Source organism: Protobothrops mucrosquamatus, unplaced genomic scaffold (assembly GCF_001527695.2).
Source record: "Protobothrops mucrosquamatus isolate PMUCROS unplaced genomic scaffold, P.Mucros_1.0 scaffold728, whole genome shotgun sequence".
NCBI lineage: Eukaryota > Metazoa > Chordata > Lepidosauria > Squamata > Viperidae > Protobothrops > Protobothrops mucrosquamatus.
The window spans coordinates 15,989-40,802 of NW_015387004.1; the positions used below are offsets into that span (position 1 = coordinate 15,989).

Here is a 24,814-nt window from a genome sequence, read left to right on the forward strand (position 1 = left end):
AATGAATGAACTGTTTAAAAAGTATCTGGAAGTGTAAATTATTTGCAGTTTTAATTTTGCATAGCCACATCTTCTTGGCCCTGTATTCTAAATCAGAAAATAGAAAATAACATGTTTCTCCAGGACTATTTCTCGGTAGATTTATCCAATGCTGTCTTCCAAGACAAGTGTTTGTTACAGTGGCTGAACTCATTATAGCTCGTGTTTATTTGGAATTCTTCTATCCCCAGCCTCCCAAAATTGCGAGTGCAATTGGAAGCACCCTCTGATTCAGGCTATCTTAGGATTCCTTTAGGATTAAAATTCTACAACTATATATCTTTGAATCTCCGAATATGTATTCTATAAACCACAGACAAGAAAGGGCAGCCTATTTTACAACAGATGGCTGCTTCAATCCTATTTACTATTATTAGTAATATTGTTATACCATAGACACATAAGACAGTTGGCCACCAAAATCAACATTAGACAATATCTTTTAAGTTTTTATTAATTTACAATCTCAGTGAATAACATTAAAAAAAAACTATACTTGGTATGGGAAAAGAACTTCCACTTATTACAAACTACGTTTCAGTCACCAAAATATCAAAAGTTGGTCCTTTAAACTTCACTTATTTTAACAGGGTATTGCTGTTCCAAATGTTTATTTATTTATATATGTTTGTATTTATGTTGCTTGTTCTGCTACAAATGGTTGATCTGTAGTGCTTCCATGCAATTCAAAGGATACCATGATGCTGCATCTATTTCCTTTTTCATCTTCTATAGAAAACCTCTAGCTGTTTGTCACGGATAAACACAGCTTCTAACATTCTCTTGAGGACTGTTTCCCAGCCAAAGAGGGAAAAGAAAACCAAGAAGAACTTGTGGCCTATGTGGTTTAGCACTTCCACTTAAACTTGTTCGGATTACACTTCCGCCTGCTTCTTCTTTCTTTGCTTGTCGTTTGTTTATTCATTGTACTTGGCCAATTTTAATCTGGGTATAATGTTCATAGATTGAAGTTCTTGGAAGAGAAGCTTACATGCATATGGTATACGCAGAGAGGAGACATGGCATGAAGATTTGCAGTAATGGCACCTAAAAGACAGAAAAAATCAGGTGTTATTTTCCTCACACATCATACAAACACATCACAAGCACTACAGCCATTTGACATTTCCTTAAAATTACCTTCTTTTTATGTCCGATGATTCCCAGCACAATAGCAATAAAAGGCAAGTTACATGGGGAACAATGGCCTTAATAAATGTACCCATAAATCAACAAGTAAAAAGAATTTTCCACAAAAGTTTAAACAAATGAAATTTGGTTTTATGGCTCCATTCCATAAAAGACCTCTTTTCATTCTTGGCTCTCCAAACTGGCTCTCTTGTTAAATAATAATAAGAGTCTCTTCTTAGAATTTACATTAAAAAACCTACAATTATGCAAATATTTTGCAGGGCAGACAATTTAGTAGCAGAGCTAAAGTTTGTATGTATATTACATGCCACAGAGGACAGACTATCTATGGAACATTATGACTGTGTGAACAATTAGTCAATGGAACAGTTTGCCTCCCAAAGCTGTGGGTGCTCCATTGCTGGAGGTTTTCAAGAAAAGATTGGACAACCATTTGTCAGAGATAGAATAAGGAGTCCTGCCCTGGGTAAGGGTTGGACTAGAAAATCTCCAAAGTCCCTTCCAACTCTATGGTTAAAAAAAAAAGACAAAATGGTGTCTAGCTCCCCAAGATGGCCCTGCAGAATCTTCTCCCCAATTCAATATTACAATTTTCTGCTGCCTAAAAGGTTACTATAATGTCCTATGCTTTAAGTTCTAGGCTTAAAAAATGAAATTAACCCTTAGTCCCTGCTCAAAAATCCCACATCAAAAGTCATAATCCTCAAACATACTATCATGAATTATTTGATCTTACAGTGGTTCTTAAGTGCTGGAAAAAAGGGTGGCAGTTGCTAGCCATAGTAAAGTTGCCTGGCCCTTGCAGTCTTCCACTCTTAAAACCCATTATTGGAGACAAAGGAGCACACCAATTTATGTTAACTAGATACTTATTTATTGGACTAGTTCAACTTAATATATGAAGTTCAAGCTTTCCACCCCAAATGCTGCCACCCATATTCTTCAAAGCAAAACATTCTAGCTACTTTCCCCCATCCCCAACAACAAATTAAGGTATTCTCTGATGGCCACAGCAACTAAGCTGAAATATATAGCAAGTGAGATTAAATTCTACATCCTGTTAATGTAAGAATGGGATATAATGATGCACAATCTGTATAAATACATTACACAAAATCAGCTATTAGTGAAATGTCTATGGAGATTCTCAATCATCCAGGTCATGGTTGTCTCAAAGGTGCCTTTTCCAAAAGTCAACTTGACTTTCTTGGTTTTTGCTTTGAAAACGTTTTGCTTCTCATCCAAGAACTGAAGATGATTCTTGGATGAGAAGCAAAATGTTTCCAGAGGAAAAAAATCCAAAAAGTCCAGTTGCCTTTTGGAAAAAGCAGCCTTGGGGCAATTACTGAGATTCATTCAAAACTTAGGTTTTTATATTATTTTAGATTATGAGAAGTTAAAAATTAAAAAGGAAGGTTCATCTATAAATAAACAATATTAGTAGACAATAGAAACTAGATATTGATGTACTGTCAAGGCTGATTAACTTTTGGATTGATTGTGGGCATCTTTGTACTCTGAGGTCGTCATCATAAACTTTAGTGGTCGCATTCCAGTAACTCCGTCATTTTAAATTTATGCCAAAATTTGAAGAGATGCTATTACATTCCAGGACATTCAGAAAATTTAGGCAAGAGTTTTAAGACTTGATGGACCAAAGGGATATTGCAATAATGGACATTATGACATGATGTGGCTTGAAAAAAAAAATCTGATAATCTCAGGTGTTGAAGTAGTTCTCTTGCATGTTGTTGTATATAGTTGAGGTAGTTCTCCTGTATATTGGCAATTTGGGATCAAATCATGCTGTCTATGATGCAATAAATCTTTTTGAAGGTATTCCTTTTAGGATACTACAGTTTTTATACATTTAAATACATATTAGTTGAAATTAGCCAATTCTAACTTTTAGGATGGACCACTTTGAATGTTGAACTCACTTCTCCCCCTTCACTTCTACTGTTAATCAACCTATGGTAACATTTAATGGACACGGATGTGCTAACATTGGTGGCGCCCTTTAAGTGCTGTGAGAGCCTCAGCTGCAGTTCTCCATTACCAAGGAAACTCTTAGTCAGTGGCACAGAAATGTTAATTATAGTATTCCAATTTAGGGGTGAAGAATGAGATTTCCCTTCAATCTTAATTTGTGCACCAATGAATGGCCCAAACTGTATTTGCTAGAGCAGAGAGGAAAGAACAATACTCTGAAACCCATCAACAATAACAATAACCCACCCGCCCCCGATAATGCCTATCCAAAAAGCTCACTAATTCATCCACCAGGGTTTCACTCATCATTTTTAGGGACAGTTTCAAAACTAAGTTTTAAGGGGAGAAGAAAGATTTATTGAATGTTATTCACCAATGTGTACAACGAGATTAAAATTACTCTTTGGGTGGCACAATAAGAAAGCATGCCTGAAAGTGACAATATAAAAAATAATCTCAAAGAGCACTGCCTAGAGGTATGACACGGCTATGTTTCAATACAGCTAACAATTATTAAAATACAAAACACAATGTAAAAAACACTTAATTTGAAATCAAGACCAAAATTAACCAACAATTAAGAGCTGGTGAAGAGATGTTGTAAAAATGCTTCGACTCTGTGTAGAACAGGAATGACTACCCTCTTGATAACCAGAGGTCCTGTGTAATATTTTGTAGGTGGGGCGATGAAAAATGGACAGAACTGATTTTCTGGATTTTTTTCTTTTCTTTTGTTTTGTCCTTCCTTAAAACTACATTAAGCCCATGTTATAACCTAGCCACAATTTTTAACATTTTCCTACTTCAAAATGAACAGAAATTATGTGATTAATCTTTGGCAATAAGAGATAGTTGCAGGTTCTCCTTCTCCCAAAGGGTTGGGGACCACACGAGGCCTTGCAACATAAGATGGCTTAATCTTAACTTACATGTTGCCAGTATACTTGTCAAGAACAAATATAAACTGAAGCTTTTTTAAAAAAAATGTGAACCACCTTTACCACAAGCATTCATTTTGTTGCTTTTCTAGAAAATGAAGAGACCCAAAACTATGGGGTTTTTTTGCTCATGGTAGAACAGATTTCAAGATGATCTTTCTATATATTATTCTTACTAATAAATTTTGCATATTGGATGACTACAAAGGGCTGAGATATTCCCTTGACACCTATTGTTCATCTAAAATTATATTTTTATTCTATACTTAACTGTAAAGCAGTATAAAAAAGTATAAAATGTGTTTCTGAAGTTTTATAAAATATGCATGTTTTTTATATTTTATACTTTAACACAAACACAAAGAGTTCCAAATATAAGTTTTGCATATGCCAAGGAAAGAAGGAAATGGTAGTGGAATGAGCAAAGGAAGAATGTTTATTTAGCATGCGTTATTAAGCTTGGTTGCAATAAAACAACTTTCCTCAACCTGCTCTCTTCTGCATGAATAGACTATAGCACCCAATCTTTAGTCAGCACTGAACTGATTTACTGGGAATTTTAGGAGTTGTTGGGTTCTTAGTGCATTGTTAATGATGATAGTGAAATGTCCACAGGAAAATAACCTAGCTCAAATGACACAAGAATCCAACATCTGAAAAGACACTACCCCAATTTGTGTAATGTTTAAAGATTCGCTGTAAGTGAAATACTGGAACTCCACTTGATACATTACAATTCTTTTGCTATTACTGCCATGATACATGCAGACATCTGATAAGCTCTAGACTAGGGGTGGGGAACCTTGGCTCTTTTATGACTTGTGGACTTCAACTCCCATGCTGGCTCAGGAATTCTGGGAGTTGAAGTCCACAAGTCATAAAAGAGCCAAGGATCCCCACCCCTGCTCTAGACTGAGCATACAGTTTCAATCTCTTATGGTGTAATATACCAAATAACTAATGCATTCAGAATCTCCATGCATAAAGAGTTTATCTATGGGTTGCTGTATTTAAAGAAGCATTCTCTGAATAAAGAACATATGTTGAAGAAGCAGTTCAACATTAGAAATAACTTCTCTTTTGTAATTTAGCAGTAAAATTAAATTTAGCTATTTTAACATTTGCTGAATTTTCAATATTGTGATGCCATTTGTTTAACAGTTTCAGTCTGAGGGCCATTCAATCAAGTACTACTGGAAGCACCAAATACCAAGTTTACTTGAAATACTTTTCTGATTCCTAATTCCAGGTTATACCCCTCCATCCAATATTTTCCTTTTCTATCTTCCCTACTGTTTTTCCAAGGCATGCTAATTTATACAGCAATTCCTCACTAAAGCTGGACTTACTGGCAAAGGCCCTTTTAGAGGTCTGGAGTTGCTATAATTGCCTAGCTTCTATTGTGTTGCTCATTAAAGGGCTGCTTGGCTCCTACTATTGACAGACAGAGCACATAATCACCTAATAACTAGATAACAAACCCAATTATAGGTTATGATCACCATCAGATAGCGTAAGACCAGAATTACTTCCTTTGAACATGTTTTCCACATTTACGTAGTGTAACTCACCACAGCAAACAACTTTTCTAAATGTTCTACAAAATGAATGCCAAGATATTATTTTTTTAGTTTTCCCTGTTTGAAATGCAATCCTTTCATGCAATAAATTACCATAGCTGTGGGTAGAGTTTTTCTGCATTTGTATGTAGCATCTCCTTTATGGCTTTCAATTACCTTCTTTTTACCTTAGTTCTACTACTCATCTCTTTCACCATAATCACATCCTTAGAGGGGCAAATTGAGAAGTTTTATGTCTCACTTTCATTGTGTAACTTTTGTGATATTGTTATTTTGTGCTGTGATGCATACACACACACACACACACACATATCATATGCAATGTTTACTGTTATTCCCTAATTCAATGCAACTTCTCATTGTAGTAATTATTTCTCACAATCACAAATAAAAACTAGAATCAGAACTGAAGATCGTAGGCTTTATAAAAGAGCTAATTAGTGCCAGCAGGTAGGGTTAGGTCCAATTGATCACAGGGATGAACATTCACCATCTTGACTTGGCTCCAATCTGTAGTTTTTTTGTATCACTTTCCTGTAATTCCTTTGATTTCATCCATCAATCCAATCTGTTGCCTCCTCCTTCCCTGAAACTTCCCTCAAAAAATCCATGATCTTCTCCCATCGCATATCCAAAGCACATGAGTTTCTACTACCTATTTAGTTGGTCCAGGGATAATTGACGGATTTTTTTTGTCTGGTATTTCCACAATTGTTTAATCTCGTTTGCTTCTATTATCTCTCACACACAAGATTACTCTTGAGTATACCTCCCCGCTATATGATCAAATTTCCTAGGATTTCTTTAAAGTTCTTAAACATTACTTATTTTTATTTTCTTCTAATGTTCCTCCATTTGTTAATATTTTTGACTGAGACCATCTTTCCTTGTTTCTTGCAGTCTGCATTAATACTTATCTTTCTTGTTGCCCAAGGTTTTTATGTTGGGTATTTCTTTGCCATGATAATACCTGACTCTGAATCGATGTTTCCCCTTTCAAATTCTAGGAATATACTTGTATTTTCATTTGATGATGTCTCATATCTCTTTTAATAATTCTTCAGTTTTCTTTTACATAAGATAAGCACACTTAATCTGTTCAGTTAACTTTTTTTTAATTTTAGTTGCATGATTTCCAAAAGATAAGCAGGTTTGAACCTAGCTAGAAGCTAAATCTAGATTTCCCAAAACCACTTGATCTTCAGATTATATTAATATTTCAAAATATCATGGAATAAGCAAAGGGAAACCACTTCTATACAATTACCAAGAAAATTGCATTAATATGCCTAAGAAGTCACCAGGAGTCAAGTTTGACTTGAAGGTGATTGTCCTTTTAAAATATTAAATATGCTTGTATGGGACAATGTGGGTTGTTCAGATTGGTGCTAATGGGATAGAACTATGTAAAAGCTTATATAATAGTTTCTTTGCCATCTTCAGTTTCCCATAAGCCTGAATCTTTTATATCCATTACGAACAGGCTCAAAATAAATAGATGGGTTTTTAACCAAGCAGAAAATAAGCTTGTCAGCAGCCATGCCATCCATTACTCAGTCTGGTTTGGCAACTGCCTATAGTAGGAGATTCATTTCATTACGAGACTTTTCCTCTGACTTCATTTTTTTCAACTGAGAACAAGGCACTATACAGTGGCACCTTGATATTCAGTTGCTCTGAAAGTCATTAAATTTGGTACTCAACGCATTTTGATGTGAAAATTTTGTCCCAGTCCTCTTCATTTGTTTGATACTCATGGAACTTGTTGGTGTCAGCTGCTTTGTGACTCACAATATATTCCTTATGGGAAAAATGTGTTTGGTACTCATCATTTTTGCTACTCATTGCACCTCCTGGAACCAATTCACGATGAGTATCAAGATATCACTGTAATAGCTAAGTGAGGGACAGTGGAACCAACCAATGGGACACCGTTAATTTTAAAAGGGCCTAAGGAATGGGACAGTTGAAGCAGGCAGGCATCAGTCCTAAAAACAGGGTGAAGAAATTGAAAGAGAGCATCTTCATGGCTCAGGCCAAAGTTTAATCCAATTGACAAGATCTGTTTAGAAATGATGGCGTTTAGAAGGGAAGAATTTATTTTTCTCCTACAAGCAGAGCTCCTGTCAGCTTCCCTGGCCAGAGAGCTGCTTCTGATTCTCCTATCCCAAATTTGACATCTTCATGGGTATAGCTGCAAGAGGAGCCAAAGTATGGTATCACTTGAAGCTTCAGCCTTAGAGGGCTGTATAACAGCTCAGTGCTTCTCTATTCAATTCCCTTGAAACAACATGAAATAATAAAGTATACTATTTGTATTATTTTCAGGAAGCCTGATGGAATTGGATGAAAAGAATATTAATATCTCTGTTCTTATTTTCCCCAAGCTAACTATTATATCTTTTCAGATGAAGAGCCTAGGAATTCTCTGTTCTTCAAAGTTTTTGCTACAGATGCTTCTCTTCTTAGCACTTTTTTTTTCATAGACATTGTCCTTTCCTACTGCAAAGAATTGTCCTTAAAGTCCCTTTCTATCTATTGGTAAAAAGCAGATAAAAAAAGAATCGTGGAAACAGTAAGGAAGAATTGATTCCACACTTTACTTGGGAATTTTTTCCCCCTTCTACATCCAAAATTTTACATCCATCACCCTCCTCTTCCTCCAACCAAAAGATATATTTGTATTAAACCAACCTTCTTCGTGAGATCTAATCTGAATTTTCCCTTGCCATCAAGTGGAAACCTTGGAGTTCTGCTTTATTTGCCTCTGTCTGTTGGAACCTTGACACTTAGACAGCCTGCCTTCCTGGAAGTAGCCCCTGCTGTCTGGAACGTTCTTGCTCAAGATCACGCAGAACCCTTCCCTTCCCAAAAGCCTTGAAGATCTGGCTTTTCCCACAAATACTGAGAGAGTATGTGGCTGGAAACCAAGAAAGTTGTCTATTGGATATGAGAACACTGGGAGTTTTTATGTTGGTTTATTGCTTTTTATTGCTTTATTATGTTTTGTAAACCACTCAGGGTTATGATATCCAAGAAGGGTAGTTACACTGATCTTTAAATAAATAAATACAATTTTAGATAGAAAAGAACATTGATCTAACTTCTCCTATCTTTTCCAGGAAAAAAAAAGCTATTTGTAGCACAGGCAATACAAGTAATCACTTTATAGTATATAAATCCTACATTCAACTAATGGACTCTTCCATCTCTGTCAAGTTTAGGCTTTTTCTTTAAGTATTGGAAGATGTCCAGAGAATTAGATGTATTTCCAAAATACATCTGCAGTAGATATTCTAAAGACACGAAGGTAAGAGTGATGAAGAATGAAGTTGTGATTCCATAGCTCTTGCATCCTGCTAGGGCATACCTGGGCATTTTTAAGGCTCTTGGGCCACAACTGGCCTTTTGGCAATCCCTGTCTGGCCCAAATGAGGTAAATCAGAAATTAGAAATCAAAAATAAATAAGTGTGGTCATGCACACAATACAACCGCATTGCTTTTATTTTGAAGGTGGCTATTTTTTCCCCAATTTATGTATGTGTGCCCACGCACCTTCATAACCCTATTCTTTCAGCCCTCCACAACAGTCCCGGTTTATCATATAGCCCCTGGGAAAATTAACTGCCCACCCCTGTGTTATGATCTCCAACTGAATCCTTAAATCAGAAGTGGAAGAGGCAGACCTGACAGACTGAAGTGTCAGCAGTCAATCAGACACCTGTAGTCACAGAGTCTAAGCAGGTGAAATCAAACTTACATAATGAGGAGCTAGATTTTGGCAGGACACTAGACTAGTCCAAGAACCTAGCAGCAGCAATGAAGGCTGAGACACAGAGATCAACATACCACCTGAGGTGAGTAGCAACACCTCTAATTAAGCTAATCAGCACCTCCAGGCCCTTCTCCTCTGTTGAAATAACTTTCTGACTTCAGTCCTGGGTTCCTGCTAGTCTTGTTCCTTGCCCTGCATTTAAATCCTTGGCTTGACATTTCAATTGGCTGGTTGAATTCTCTGGTGTTCATACCCTGGACTGTAACAGACAACATTTGTATTTCAACCTCTGCCTTTGTCCTGCTGACAACTCAAATTTGAAGGCAAGACATTGGGCTCTGGCAAATCACTCAATTACCAGCTGTTATCAGGAAGTTTATAACATGGTAGTAAAGCCTTTCAAACCTGTAATTGCCTGGCATTTTGTTTTGCACTGTCTGGCGGAGGATATAGCCAGGGGAGACAAAAGTGATTGCTGTGATGTTCCCATAAATATGTGGGTTGTGAGCTTGAAACTAACGCCATACCTAGGACTACTGACAAAAACAAGTTTCATTTGGCCTGGAGGGAATGTCGGTGGTTCTATGCACTCAATGACTGAACTTTAGAAATATCCAGTCTGTATCAGGATTCTGAAACCAGTTTGGATTTTCAGCACTATCAGAATGCCTAAATATTGGTGAGTTACACTCTGCTTCATTTCTTGTCATCTCTCCTTAGGAGCTCTTGATGACAATAACCACCATTTCCTGGCATGTATTTTGCTCAAGAGGAGACAGGGCATTTGCTGGCAAACTGTCCCACAATTTTGGTGTTGTGTTGATGTCTTGGGAGGAGACTGTCTTATCTGAGTACTTCTGTTGAATACCAAACTCTCCATAGTAAGCAAATGGTCAATGTGTAATTGTGCTACTCTTCATGTACAAAGAATGGAGTTCTGCCGGCCACCAGGAGTAAGGAGTGAATAGTGATGTCTTTTCATCTGCCCAAGCCCATAACTCCTTAAGTTTCTAGGCAGACTTCAGCTGTTCCTGTCACATAATTCATAACTCACTGCACTCATTCTTTAAACTACTCTCATTCCATCCAGTACCCAGAACCTTACTCTTACTTTGTACCAGGACTTGGAACCCTGCAGTGTACTCCTGCAGTTAATGCTTGCCATGCCAGAGTTGATGGATCTCACAGGTGTCACTTGGAAGACAGCATCCTCCAAATTAACCTTCTGATGAGCCATGAATTTAGCAGTTATCCAAGTAAGGATCAGCCTGGGTCAGTTAGAGAACTATCCATTTGCTTATCCCCTAACCACAAAGCTTATAAAGAAACCCACTCTGGCTCAGTGATGGGACAATTATTTAGTCTCTAAGAAGGTTAGAAATATGCTTAACAGTCCACATATTTTTCAGGCAGTAAGGCTAATGCTCGATGCCAGACTACCATTGCTGTTGTGATAGCAGCTTCTGCAGGGTCTTCTGGGACTTCCATTGTAAGTGGTTGTTTATATTTTCAGCATTCCTGCCTTGGGAAACTCCAATTCCCAACTACTTCCTGCACCAAATATCAAATTATTATGATGTTATGTGCATCCTACAGACATGCATCCACACGCTATGAATGAGGAACAAGACAATACACTATCAAACAAACTTCTACTTACCAGCCAGAGTAGCCCAGTAATCCACACTGACCGCATACATCTACTTCAAATGCGTCACTTGAAATCATAAGCCTCTCCAATAAGAGCATGCTGGCTCCATAACCTATCAAGCAGTCTCTTTCCATTTCTCCCAGACGCAGTCCCCCATCACGGGATCGGCCTTCAGTGGGCTGCCTTTAAATCAAGAGGTTTGTAATTATTATTTCTACTTGCATATGCAGTTATGATTCAGTAATAGTGTATACAGGTAATGCTTGACTTACGACCATTTTTTTTAGTGACTGTTTGAAGTTACAACGGCAGTGAAATAAGTTACGACTGGTTTTCACACTTATGACCCATGGCCATGTGATCAGAATTTGGGTGCTTGGCAACTGGCATGCAGTTATGACAGTCAATGCAAGGGCATTTTTTGGAAGATTTGAGGCATCAAATAGCACTCCTGCTAGGAAAGTTGTGTCCCATCCTGATGAGCAAGTGCTTAGCTTTGATGTCACCTCTGTCCAGAAAACACTGCAGAAAGTTAACATTCGGAAAGCAGCAGGCCCAGATAATATCCCTGGACATATTCTTAGGGAATGCACAGATGAGCTGGCTTGTGTTCTCACAGATATTTTCAATCTCTCATTGCTCCATGGTATCCAAAGCAGAACATCCAGATTCAGTCACAATTTTGTTCCATACAGTATTAACTCTGTGAACTCTAAAGCTTCCTCCTTCCGTTATGTATTCTCTCTCTCTCTCTCTCTCTCTCTCTCTCTCTCTCTCTCTCTCTCTCTCTCTCTCTCTCTCATTCCTCCCTCCCTCTCTCTCCTCCCTCTCTCTCTCCTCCCTCTCCCTCTCTCTCTCTCTCCTGGCTTCTGACAAGCAAAGTCAATAGGGGAAGCCAGATTTGGTTAATGACCACATTATTCATTTAACAACTGCAGTGATTTGCTTAAGAAAAGCAGCAAAAAGATTGTAAAACAGAACAAACCTCACTTAGCCAGAGAAATTTTGGGCTCAATTGTGGTCATAGGTTGAGGACTACCTGTATAAATTGTGTCTTTCCTTCAATTAGCTAAGGATCCAGCAGTAGAAATAGAAGAAGTACCTGATCTCCTCTATATAATGCAAAACAGAATACTATCTTCTGCATTATTTATTGCAAATATTCATTCAGCATATATATTATTTAAAGGGAACTAGACTACAGTGTAATGTTTTAGTTTTTTAAGAGTGGGGAGAACCAACTTCAAGTCCAACCTCACTCTGAAGCTCTCTGGATGGCGCTTGGTCAATTATACTCACTCTGAGACCTTCTTTTTTCAGACGTTTTCTCTGGGGAAAACTGGAATTAAGCTTAAGTGGAAGATATGAATCTAACAAATAATAGTAACCACCACCAATGTAAAATATCATTGAAAACAATTTGGAATATATGCGAAAAATGTGGACTGGTATTAACAGCTGAAAAATAGTAGCCATCTCAATTCAGTGGCTTTCTTTACATCCTTAAATATGATTCATTTTGTACATTTGTGTCTTTGTTTCCTTCATACCTGGTAAGAACTGCTCTGGGTCCTCTAGCTCTTGCATGCATCTTATCCAGCACCATGTGCTTCAGTTTCTGATAATATACAGGGCCAAAATAGATATAGGCTTCTAAGGGTTCCCTGAGAAGGAGATTAAATAAAAGCAGAAAAATGAACTGTAAAAATATACAGTACATATCAGAATTGCAAAATTTTACAAAAATACACAACTTTCATATAACCAGCATCCAGAATAATGGTGTTACATATGAAAAAACTGCATAGTAGGCAACTTGGTTTTTTTTCTTCATTACATCTTAGCCAAGTCACTCAATTGAGAGAAAAAACAAGTATCTGGTAAAAGGTGAATACTGTATTGTTATCTGAAAAAAAAAACTAGTTCAGTTCTTTTTTTTTTTTTTTACACGAAGGAAATTCCTGAAAAGGACTTTTAGCATACCTACCAAGGTGGAGGGCCTGAAAATGGGGCCACCAGAAGTAAAAAGAAGTGGAGAAACGTAGTAGGAATAACAGCAAACAGTGCTAAGAGGAACAGCAGAAGCAACAATGGGGACAAATTCAATTGCCCCTCCTCTTTCTCCTCACGACTGTGGGATGTGGTACAAATTCCATCCCTCCCTTTTTGAGATCATCAACTCTTCTATTTTCTTATAAAGTTTAATATTTTTTTTTAAAAAAAGATGTGTTTTACTGACTTGTAAACAGAAGTATAACACAGGATGGACAACCTGAGCTCAGAGGGAAGCATCTAGTGTTCAAACTCCTGATCAATATTGCTGCAAATCAGTGACACCGTTCTATGGTAGGAATCACACAAAAATGTAGCTTAAGACCTTAAAATAGAATTTTGTTTAAACTAAAAGGAAGCCACCTGTTGCTGGGGACTGAAAATTGCTAAGAGGGAGAACAAGCAGTTTTTAATAAATGAAGACAAATTACAGACGTTCATTAAATATGTTGAAGTAAGATTTAACATCCTGATGCATTGGATCTGGAAAATCATGTCAGCTTTTTTAAAAATAAAAACAGTTTATTTTCCTTAAATCAAATTTGATTTAAGATAAAAAAAATCTTAAATAAGTCAGTGGAATAAGTTACTGTCAATGATATCTTGGTTTTGAAATAGGAGGGAATAAGAAATTGAAAATCAGAATTAAGATAAATAAACATTGTCATATGGCTCTATCCTATTCTTAAGTCATCTCATATTCCTTTGAAGAACACATCTCCAAAGATAGTTTAATCAAAACAGCAGGAATCTCAGAGATCAGTCAGCTCTGCCAGACTGATTCAATAATTGACAAAAGCTCCAGAGGAAAAAAGCCCCAGTTGATTAACACCTGCCTCCAATACTATATTTTATATGACTTTATAGAATAGAAGGCTACTAAACTATTAAGAGCACACAAAATGTCTGCCAAGGGCCTTGAACACATCATTAGCAAAATATTAGTAGCAAATAAGACTTCCCAACAAGGAAAAGTTGATTTTGTTTTACAGGATTAGTTGGAGATAAGGGGTTAAAAAAACCCTTTGAAATAATTCATATAAAATTTAGTACATATTATCATTACATGTATCTTCAACACATGAAGCTGCATTAAAAACTGGAGATGCTATATTTCCCAGTACCCTTTTAGGATATTCTTACCCTGTGATGCCAGATGTTACATAATCCTTCCCCAAATAGTTATAGCCATAACGAACAAGATCTTCACATACATCTTTAACTTTACTGCCACCGAATGCCGTTCCATAATGAAATCTGCCATCTAGGACTCCAGCTTTACCTGCCAGAAGTTCAATAAGTTTTCCCACCTGTGCAACACAAGACGAGACAGTGTTTCACCATAAGCAATCTGTGATATGGAAAGGAAGATTTGCTATTCAAAGAACAGAAGTGTTGTACTTAAGGTATCTTAGATCTTGGTGTACCTTTAGTGAATGCCAGACAGAACTCTCTGTCTGACCAAACTGGCAGACCAAACTGATCTATCTTGCATAGATCATCTTGCATTTTTTTATTCTAATTCCATAAGGCTTTAGCCATTCTCCTTGAGCAATGCAACCAAGAAAGTCTCTTTTCTAACTGAGCTTGCTACAGTATTTCTTCAAGTTTATGATGATGATGTACAATTAGCTATATCTCTTTAACATTTTTTTAAAAGGAGCATAGAATCAGTGAGCTAAAGCAAAACTATAAACTGGGGTTGATCAATCAAGTCCCCTCTAACATTTAACCAATGTTTTATAAGCAACAAACTGAATCAGGTAGAAGACAATTAACAAAGGCTACATAATATAGTATCAAGTCCATTTCTGTTTGATCATGCTGGCAGTGACTAAAAGAGACACAGATTCATTTTTACCAGATTCTTCCACTAAAGCATCTGCCTACTGTTTTATGAATATAAAGGCCCCAACAGATAAGCATAAACCTGGAAAATATTATTGGGCAAACCAGTTTTTTCAGCATGTAAAAAAGCGCAAGCTTTCAAGATATGTAATAGACTGTATCTTTGTTCTACTCTATGAAGCATAATGTAGAATATGGGAATTGACATTGCTAATAGAGAAATTTATAAAAAGAGATAAAATTTTAGCATTACAAAAATCTATTAAAATGAAATGCATGCCACTACATACCGTCATACGTGATGGGAAGCCATGGGGATTCATAATGATATCAGGGCAGATTCCTGAATCACAAAATGGCATGTCTTCCTGAGGTACAATCAGTCCACAGACTCCTACAACAAAGTGTATCTTTCAAAGAAAAGCAAAGAATCCGTACTATATCTCAGATCAATAGCATATTTTATGTTTTTATGTAGTCCAATTCCTCTCCTAAATGATTACTAGACAAATGTTAAGTTTTAGGTTAGAAAATAGTTTTAAAACGCTTCCTACAAAAATATTCTTACATGCATGAAGTCCTAACCTAGAGAAAACTTAGTAGTCATAATGAGCTGACTAACAATAATTTAGTCAACCAACTGCCTTACTTTTGAAGGGAAAGGAAGGATAGTATAGTCATCCTGAGCTTGCTCAGAACACTAACTAAGGAACTAAGCTCACAGGGTGTAGGGAAGATATAATGAAACAAGATTTTTAAAGAGTTTATTTAGTGATTAGATTGATAGTCTTTCTTCCTCAAGGCAGTTTACATGGTTATTTCTCTTCATTTTTAACCTCCCAACAGCCACCTTGGGAGGTAGATTTGTTTGAGACCAGAGACTGCTCTTAGATATCCAGTGAGCTTCCATGCCTAAGAGTGAACTTGGAACCAAGGCCATCCAGTTCTACTCTAATACCTTAACCTGTCTATGCAGTCCATCCAATTTAATTCATAATAATTAAATAGTGATTCACACTTTTATTTGTTAAGATCAAATTGTCAAAAACAGTTGAAACCCACATTTCAAAATGAACAACTGGGCTTCCTTGAGATTTAATAAATACAAATAGATAAATGGTTAATGTATAAAAATGACTGGCCTTGGGGAAAATGCATATAGTCCATGATAGGAAACTGGCTATTTCCTAGCAAACAAACAAAGTATCACATATATAAATCAAATATGTTTATACACACACACACACAAATATAAATACAGATACACAGGAAATGTTTACCATGATAATTGGTTCTTATGTACATCAAGTATTCAAATCAAGTATTCAACACCTGCTTCACATACCGACTATTTTTTAATTTTTTTATACACAGATTGCACAGTTTTGGTCAAATTTCCCTTCACTAGGACCTTGCTTGGTGTTATTATGCTGAAAGGGCACCTATAAGGCAAAAATTAAATCTGGGCTAACTTAAAATTACTTCAGGCACTGAAACCCTTTTATATGCCAAGACGGTTCCCATAGCAGACAGCCACTGTGTTGTTTGTTTTGTGTGAAAGTGAATGATAAAAGATCCATGAAATCGACACAGAAAGGCAGAACAGCAGAAAGAACAGAGGCCTCTCCATCATAGCAGCTTCTACCCTTTGCTGACTTGTATAACAATGGAATCGAGACGTCCAACTGCAGATCTAACACAGCTGTGCATTTCATTAGATGAAGAGCACTAGTGACACAAGTAAATAATTAACTTATTCTGGTCCGCTGACTGTGCTTATGAGACCAGTCATAGCTGACAGATTTTAATACAAGTTAAACACAAAGAAAGCATAATGAGATTAGACGTTAAAACAAAATATTTAGAAAGACTCGCAGGGAAAAGAAACCACTACTTTTATAAGACATCTTTAAAAGTTCTTATTTTCAGAAGTAAGTTAAAACTCTTAATTCTAATCAAACTCTAAAAAGCTGATCAATTGAAACAAAACAAAACATACACATTTATAAAGAATTGAGCAATAGCACTTCTGCTTTTTTGTCTCTAGAATGCTAACATTTTTTTTCAATCTAAGAATATATTTGCTTCATTATTAAGTTAAAATGTTATTTTAAACTACAGGCTTTACCTTTTATTTTATACTAAAGGCTTTCTAATAAAGCAAAATGATAAGTCCTTTTCAAATTATACAACAAAAGTAAAAGTTGCTGAAACACAAAAACTACTCTATGCGTATGAATGTTTAAAGAATTATTCTGCTATCTAAATATATATACATATTCACAGATCTTTGAATATGTACAAAAAATAGCTAAAGGGGACCACCATTATATTTAAAAAAATAAAAAGTTTTAGATTGCAACACTACCTTTCGGTATTTTGGAAGTAATTTTTTTTCAAAACCAATGGCATGTAATTTTAAGCATACATGCATACTATCAATTATATTTTAAAAAGAAAACCAGATTTATATAAAGGTACCCCAGATTTCTATTTCAATATAATGCTCATTAGGGACTAGAGATACTATATTATTAGATTCTATGTACCTTGCCTGCCCATGATTTCTGATGAACGGACCCACCTTTTTCTAGGAGCACAGAATTAAGACCTAAGTTTTGACAAATAAAGCTTTGTATAACAAACTTTATTTGCCCCCATTCCAACTATTTCAACACAGGAGAATTGATGAAAAACAAAACTGGTTATTTGACTACTAACACAAAAGAGCAAAATCTGACCCACAATTTTAAATTAAAAATATTTTGACAACATTTTTTTATAAGTGGGTTCTTCATTTGTTCTTTTTATTGCTCACAAGGATAGATGATTTTATGCACTTAAATAGTAACTCACAGAGATATGAAACATTACCCTGACTCATAGGGCAAGGTTATTTAAATCAAGCACAATCATTAGTCTTGGAACTTTTGAACTGACATTGGTGAATATGCCTGTGGCTAGGATAATGGCTACATTAAACAATCTCCTATATTTAAATGTACTACTCTTCAGATCCAATGCAGAGGTTTCAAAGGTGATGCAGCTTAAGGAAACCATCTCTTTTCCTGGTCTCACACAGTAACCACACTATAATGTAGGAATATATGTGTAAATTTCTTGTCATACTCTGACAGCCCCTCCATATCTCAAAGGTACACTTTACTGGAATTATGTAGTTATTGGGGAAAAGTAGATCTTCTTTAAGAAAGGTGCAGCAAAAATCACCCCCCTCTCCAAAGTACCTTCTTTGTTCTGCATCAAAAAGCTGCACATCACCACTCATGCAGAGTTGTTAATTCAAAGTCTGGTTTGGGATAGATAGTGTATGTGAAGTTCTGGTTTTCAAGCCAAAATACTCTGATGTTCAGTTAATATTTATAATGTTTCTTTTTTAACTGTAAAAATCTGTACTATTCTGTAACCATGCAAAAAAGGCAGCAAGAACAAACTGATACCCAATGGAACTAAATAGTAAAGCACTTAACATTCAAAAAGACAAATAATCCTATGACATTTAAACCCCGATTAAGCCCCACAGTATAAGAATGTAGGCCAGGCCACAATTAAAAGATCAGAAGCCACAGCTGCAGTATTATCAGTTTCTACTGAAAAGATTAAAAATAGAACTTGCCATTACGACAGTGTCTTCTAGATATTTAGTGTAATTTTAAAACTTTATGTACCATATTCAACAGAAGATTTCATTTCATAAAATAATGCATCTAATGAAACACTGCATCTCCCACTATTCTGTTCATCTTAAAATTCTGCAGCATGAGATCCTGAAATGCTATTAACTTAATATATTCTTATAAAATATATGAAATATATTTTAGAATATTTTAAAATATACTTCATGTATTTTAAAACATATTTCTTAGTAATTTATTAATTCCAATTGGTATTAAGAGTTCATAATAATCTTCATATCTACTCTCTTTTTTATTTCCATCAATTTAGAACAGTACAGATGTATTTATGGAATCTAGTTATTGCTGTACTAGGGTGGGAAACACCCCCCCCCCAGAAACCAATGGTCTTCCAGTTAGTGGAAACTTTTTGCCAATATGGACAAATTCCCCTAACAGGGAACAATTAATTTTCCAATAGTGAATAATTGACAGTTTTGTCATCTCATTGGGCAAATTTTAGATAAACAAAACAAAATTTAACCAATAGATAATACATAAGCAACTTGATTAGTCTCTTTATTAAAACCATTCCAAGTTGGAGGAGGCGCTAAAAGACAATACTGCTTATAGTTTGGTTTCCCATGAGCTGCTGAATGGCCTGATGTGATAAATTTGCATAGTCTGAAGGACAAAAAGAACTGGTTAACTTAAAATTTTACAATGCTCCTAGAAGCAATAACTGTAAAACATCTAGAGGTACTTTGAAAAATACATATAGGGAACTTAATCATGAGCTTCAGAAAAAAAATGGTTTCAAAATTTAAGCAAAATTAAGAGCTTTTTATCCTAAAATATATTGTAGGAAGGAGAAAAGTAAGGGGGGGGGGAATTACTGAAAAGGGTCAGAAGGTTACCGGTTTGCTTCTTTAGTCAAAATGCTCATTTGATGTTAGAATAGTAAGTTAAATACCTTGTTGAAGAAAATATGACAAAAAGCTTGAAGGTTTGGTGCTTTTTTAAAAAAAATATGGACTTGCTTTAAATTGGCAAAGAGTAAATTAAAAAGAATGAATAATATTTGATTACATATTAATTCAGTATGACTTTGTAAGGTCTTTAGGAAATGTAACCTGATTCAAGATCCTGGAATGAGTTGGATAGAGAAAACAGAATTGCATCTTTCTGTGAATCTAGTTAAACTATTTGTCCATCATTTCCTTACTTGCATGCTTTGTTAAACTATGTTAACTGTAATGTCAGAGGCAGAATGGGTAATGTAGTGTATAGTGAATACTTATGACTCTCTTACCCCCAATTATTTTGAAAACAGGTTGCTAGCTTATAAAGATTGATTTAATCCAACATTATTCTTTTTAGTACGGTATTTTGTTTATGAAGTATGATTCCAATCATTTAAACAAGAAACCCACACATTACACAAGGATAAAGGGTCCATATTAGATGAAAACAAGAATTTATAGAATAACAGTGGTTGGATATTAAATGCCAGCCATTGGTAATGGTGCCTTCTGACTTTGTTTATAGAAAACTGCATTTATTAGAACATTTATGATATTAATTAACCAGTATGATTTTACTAGTTCAGCTGGAGTTTGATTTTATCTATCACTTGATGTATGCCTCTATTGACATTTGAAGTCCAATTTTCTTGTTTTTTAGGACACATTCTTTTGCATTTACCTAGGAGAAACTTAGTAAAGCATTAATTTAAATGAAGCTTATTTGTAGGATTGTGTTAATTGGCTTATTTTATTTAAACTGTTTTGGGATTCTGTTGGTTGAAAAGGAGTATATAAAAAACATTCAAGACAAATACCTAGAGGTATTCAGATGTGTCCAATTCAAGGATTAGAAAAGCCATATAGATTTAATAAAAATGTCTCTGTTTTTGCATTATTTATTAATAGTCAGAGATAATCAGTTTTGCAAATAAAGTATATTCTGCACCAAAAGAAACACATCAGAATGTTTTCATAAATATAATATCAATGAATGTACAAACATTTCATTGTTTCTAGAAGTATTTTTATTGTGGATACTCAAGAAAGGTTTAAGCCTTTATCTGGGATCTTTAGCTATTAAAACAGCTTCTGTTTGCCATTCCTATCCTCATTGCTTAAATACAGTTCTTCCACTTGAAGAATACTGCTCAGCACTACTGTTTAGTTCTGTGATTTGCACGACCTTTGTCAGTAGTGTTAATCCTTTTTCACATGAGAGACTGAGACCGGTCTTTCAGAGAAGTGATAGATTGCTTTTTCACATCAAAGGACTCTAACTTTTCTCTTTCACTGGGATTCCTGCAGAAGGAAAAGAAAGTCTGGAAATATACAGCAAGAAATATGAAAGCCTGAAATTATCTCTCAATCTTCTCTGGAACTAAGCATGATTGAAATTTGGGTGAACTGAAAAAAATAAGTATGATGTCCACCAAATTATCCTCCTATGCTAATATTTTTCCAGAATGTGTTGGGTTGTTAACTCCTTTAGATATGCTGTCTGGGATTTGTGGGAGTTGCAGTCCCAAATCATCTGACAAATCTGGGATCTACAGTGTTTCTCAATCTTAGTCATTTTAAGATGTGTGTGGCTGGGGAATTCTGAAAACTAAAGTCCACACATATTAAAATTGCCAAGGTTGAGAAACAATGGTCAACAGATCTGAAAGGTGATAGCTTGGAAAAGGTTACTTTCTGCTTTCCCTGAATTATCTGGATAACACTAATGAAAATTTAAGTCAATCAAGCCGCTTATAAATCTGAACATTAATATTCACTAAAAATACTTGTTACACTAATAGGGTGACTTGTGAAATGTCAAAGATTGTGTAAGTCTTAAATTGCAAAGTTTAGAATTTGCACATTTTGACTTATCAAGTGTAAAATTGTTCCAACTTTCTAACTATAGGGAACAGATTTCCCAAACCACACTATCAATTGTACTCAGAAATTTAGTTGCTGTTTCCATTTAGAGGTACATTTCAACATGTGTCCAGTTCATGTATAGCACTTCCTAAGTTGTGGAGATTGTTATCAATACACAAAAACAAAAATTCAGCTGAAAAAGCACAGGAAGGAAGAAGTTAAAAGAACCTTTAAGTCCTAATAGGAAAAAAAAAGATTAGTTATTTTCTGAGGACAACTGATTTTTTCTCAGAAGTGTCTGTGTCTCCAGATGTCTATGGAGATTGTCAATCATTCAGGTCATGGTTGCCCCAAAAGTGCTTTTCAAAAGGCAACTGGACTTTCTTGGGTTTTTTTTTTCCTTTGAAAACATTTCGCTTCTCATCCAAGAAGTTTCTTCAGTTCTGGAGAACTGAAGAAACTTCTTGGATGAGAAGTGAAACATTTACCATAGACATTTACCAAAAGAGCGGAGGACAAAATGGAAGCCTGAGGCATGTTCCACAGTTTGGGAGCAACATGGGAGAAGACCCTCTCCTATGTGCCAGAAAGGGGATCTTCTGACAACAGAGGCATTTTCAAAAGCAACCAGATATTGTCAGTTTTAATGGGAGATGTTGTCCCTTAGACAGTTAAATGCTAAACCATTTAAGGCTTTATAGGCCAGTACCAACATTTTAAATTCTATTAATTTAAAAACAGACAAGCAGTGCAGATCATTCTGCAACTTTAGTGGTAGCAAATTTCAATAAATGTTTAACAAATTTAGTTCACCTCCCTTAATTGTGAGGTCAGGCTTGTCCTGTGTTGTCCAATTTAATTATAGATAACAGTTAAGTAAATAGAAAGCAGTCCTTACCTTGTCACATTCTTTGTCAACAACTTTGATATATCCAAGTTAGAAGAACCCAAAAGAGAAAACTGAAGGGATAAGCCAGTGGTGGTGAACCTATGGCACATGTGCCAGAGGCGGCACTCAGAGCCCTCTCTGTGGGCACGCACGTTATGCCCCGGAGATGGCAACCATCCCTCTTCAAGCAGCCGCCCGCTAACTCGCTGAGGTCCCACATGGCTGGATGCATCCCAGCACGGCTGGTTTCCCTCCCCCCCGTCCCGTCCCTCCTGGCCTCGCATGCTCTCCTTTTCCCGGGCACGACCCACTGCATCGCCTCCTCAGCTGTTGGCCAGCCGTCGAGCTCAGAGGCGGCTTCTCTGAACTGCTGGCAGTGGAGCCCTAGAGTGTGCTGGTTGAGGGGCCGGCAGGCTGTGGCTGCTGACGGACACTGTCAGCCCCCATGCGCTCGCTGGCCTGTGTGCGGGGGGCGATGGTGTCAGGCAGCAGCTGCTCTGGCCCCTGCATTGCCTTGGCCTGCGACAATGGCACCCCCGCCCTGCCTCACCTCCTCTCACCACGCAGGACGAGCCTCCTGCCCACTGTCCCACCCACCAGAGACCCCCTGGATCGAGGTGACCATGCCCACCTTGGCCACAGCCACCCATTCTGCCATGATCACCACAGCCATGCCCACCCAGTGGGCCATGCCCACCTGGCACCCGGCAATAAATGAGTTTTGGGTTGCAGTTTGGGCACTTGGTCTCTAAAAGGTTCGCCATGACTGGGATAAGCTGTGGAAATGTATTGCTCAAGAGCTATGAGTCATAAACCTAGTGATATATCTTATTAATGCTATTTCCATGGTTCTATGATTAAGATATCCAAGCAATGGTGGGATTCAGCCAGTTTGCACCAGTTTGGCAGAACCAGTAGCTAATTTTTTGTTGCCCAGGCCCAGAATGGACTTCCGGAAGTGGCATCCACACAGAGAACCGGTTGTTCACATATTTGAATCCCACCACTGTATCCAAGTATACAATTTCAATTGCACTGAACATAATATGTGCACACTGAGGACCCTGAAAGTACCTGGAAACCATTTCAAACCCCAGATCCCTTTATGAAAAGCACTGAAGACTTCTCCACTTCTGGCTGCACGTTTCATTGTACATGAACATGTTTATGCACAAACGGAAGTTCATAAGGCACTTTGAGGACCACTGCTCAATCTGCCTTCAACTATTCGCACCTATCTGCCTGATATCTAAAAGCAACGGGAAAATTTTTAAAAATCCAATCCTTGTTCAGTAGTGGTCTTTATAGGAAGTCCTTCATTTATGACAATTTATTTCTGACCAGTTGAAATTAGGATGGTGCTGAAAAAAATAGACTTACAACTTGTGCCTGAAATTATGGTTATTGCATCACACCCCGTGGTCACATGATCAAAATTCATGCACTTGGCAGCCTGCCAACACTTACGATCACAGGAGCATGTCAAATTTCTCCATCTGCTATCTCCCACTATCTATGCCCCTATTCTGATTTTATTATTATTATTTTATTGCATTAAGCTAGACTGAGAGATGATGACTGATCCTAAATGAAGTTACTGAGCAGACAGTTCATAACACTTGCTGATTACCTTTCAATGGAGCAATGTATTGAAGTATAGGGAAGTATTAAGTTAAACTGAGTTAATGGAGTTAATTTTTTCTCACTCCAATAACTCTTTAAGGAAGGGTTAACAATATGGTGCAGTCAACTGTTATGAGTTGATAATAGCAGAATTATATTGTGGAAACTATTGCCCAAAATATTTGGGGACAAGTATGACTATCTGGTTAAAGTCACCGAGCAACACTGTATCCATCTCAATTGAATATGCATCAACCATAAAAACTTAATAGTATAGTTCTGGCTAGATGTGTATGGATAGTGAGTTATTTCTACTTTAGAATTTTCCTACTTGCAAAGAACAGGAATAGATAGATAGATAGATAGATAGATAGATAGATAGATAGATAGATAGATAGATAGATAGATAGATAGATAGATGATAGATAGATAGATAGATAGATTAGATAGATAGATAGATAGATAGATTAGATAGATTAGATAGATAGATAGATAGATAGATAGATAGATAGATAGATAGATAGATAGATAGATAGATAGCCTTCATTGTAATTTTTTACTGTGAGCACAATGGCACACATTAAAAATGAAATTTAGTTGCTTGTTCAAAATTTGATCATTTTTCACATTTTTTTCAAATACATCTAATTAACTATTAGAGTTACAGTATGTTAGTAGTTGCTCATGCCTCCATCATGTATTACCAAATAGAAGAAAAAGACACAAGTATTTTTAATGACTACATGTTAATTTA

General features: G+C 36.3%; 1 protein-coding gene across 1 annotated transcript in view; it reads right to left on the reverse strand.

The window, feature by feature from the left end:
- Positions 1-514: 514 nt before the first annotated feature.
- Positions 515-24,814, reverse strand: part of POLR3B (RNA polymerase III subunit B) — a 63,522-nt gene continuing 39,222 nt past the window's right edge. Inside the window, exons 24-28 of the mRNA XM_015818359.1 lie at positions 15,319-15,422; positions 14,324-14,490; positions 12,679-12,792; positions 11,138-11,311; positions 515-1,086 (exon numbers count right to left, since the gene is read on the reverse strand). Of these exons, the coding sequence (XP_015673845.1) occupies positions 957-1,086; positions 11,138-11,311; positions 12,679-12,792; positions 14,324-14,490; positions 15,319-15,422 (689 nt within the window). The 3' untranslated portion in view covers positions 515-956. The remainder of the gene's footprint in view (positions 1,087-11,137; positions 11,312-12,678; positions 12,793-14,323; positions 14,491-15,318; positions 15,423-24,814) is intronic.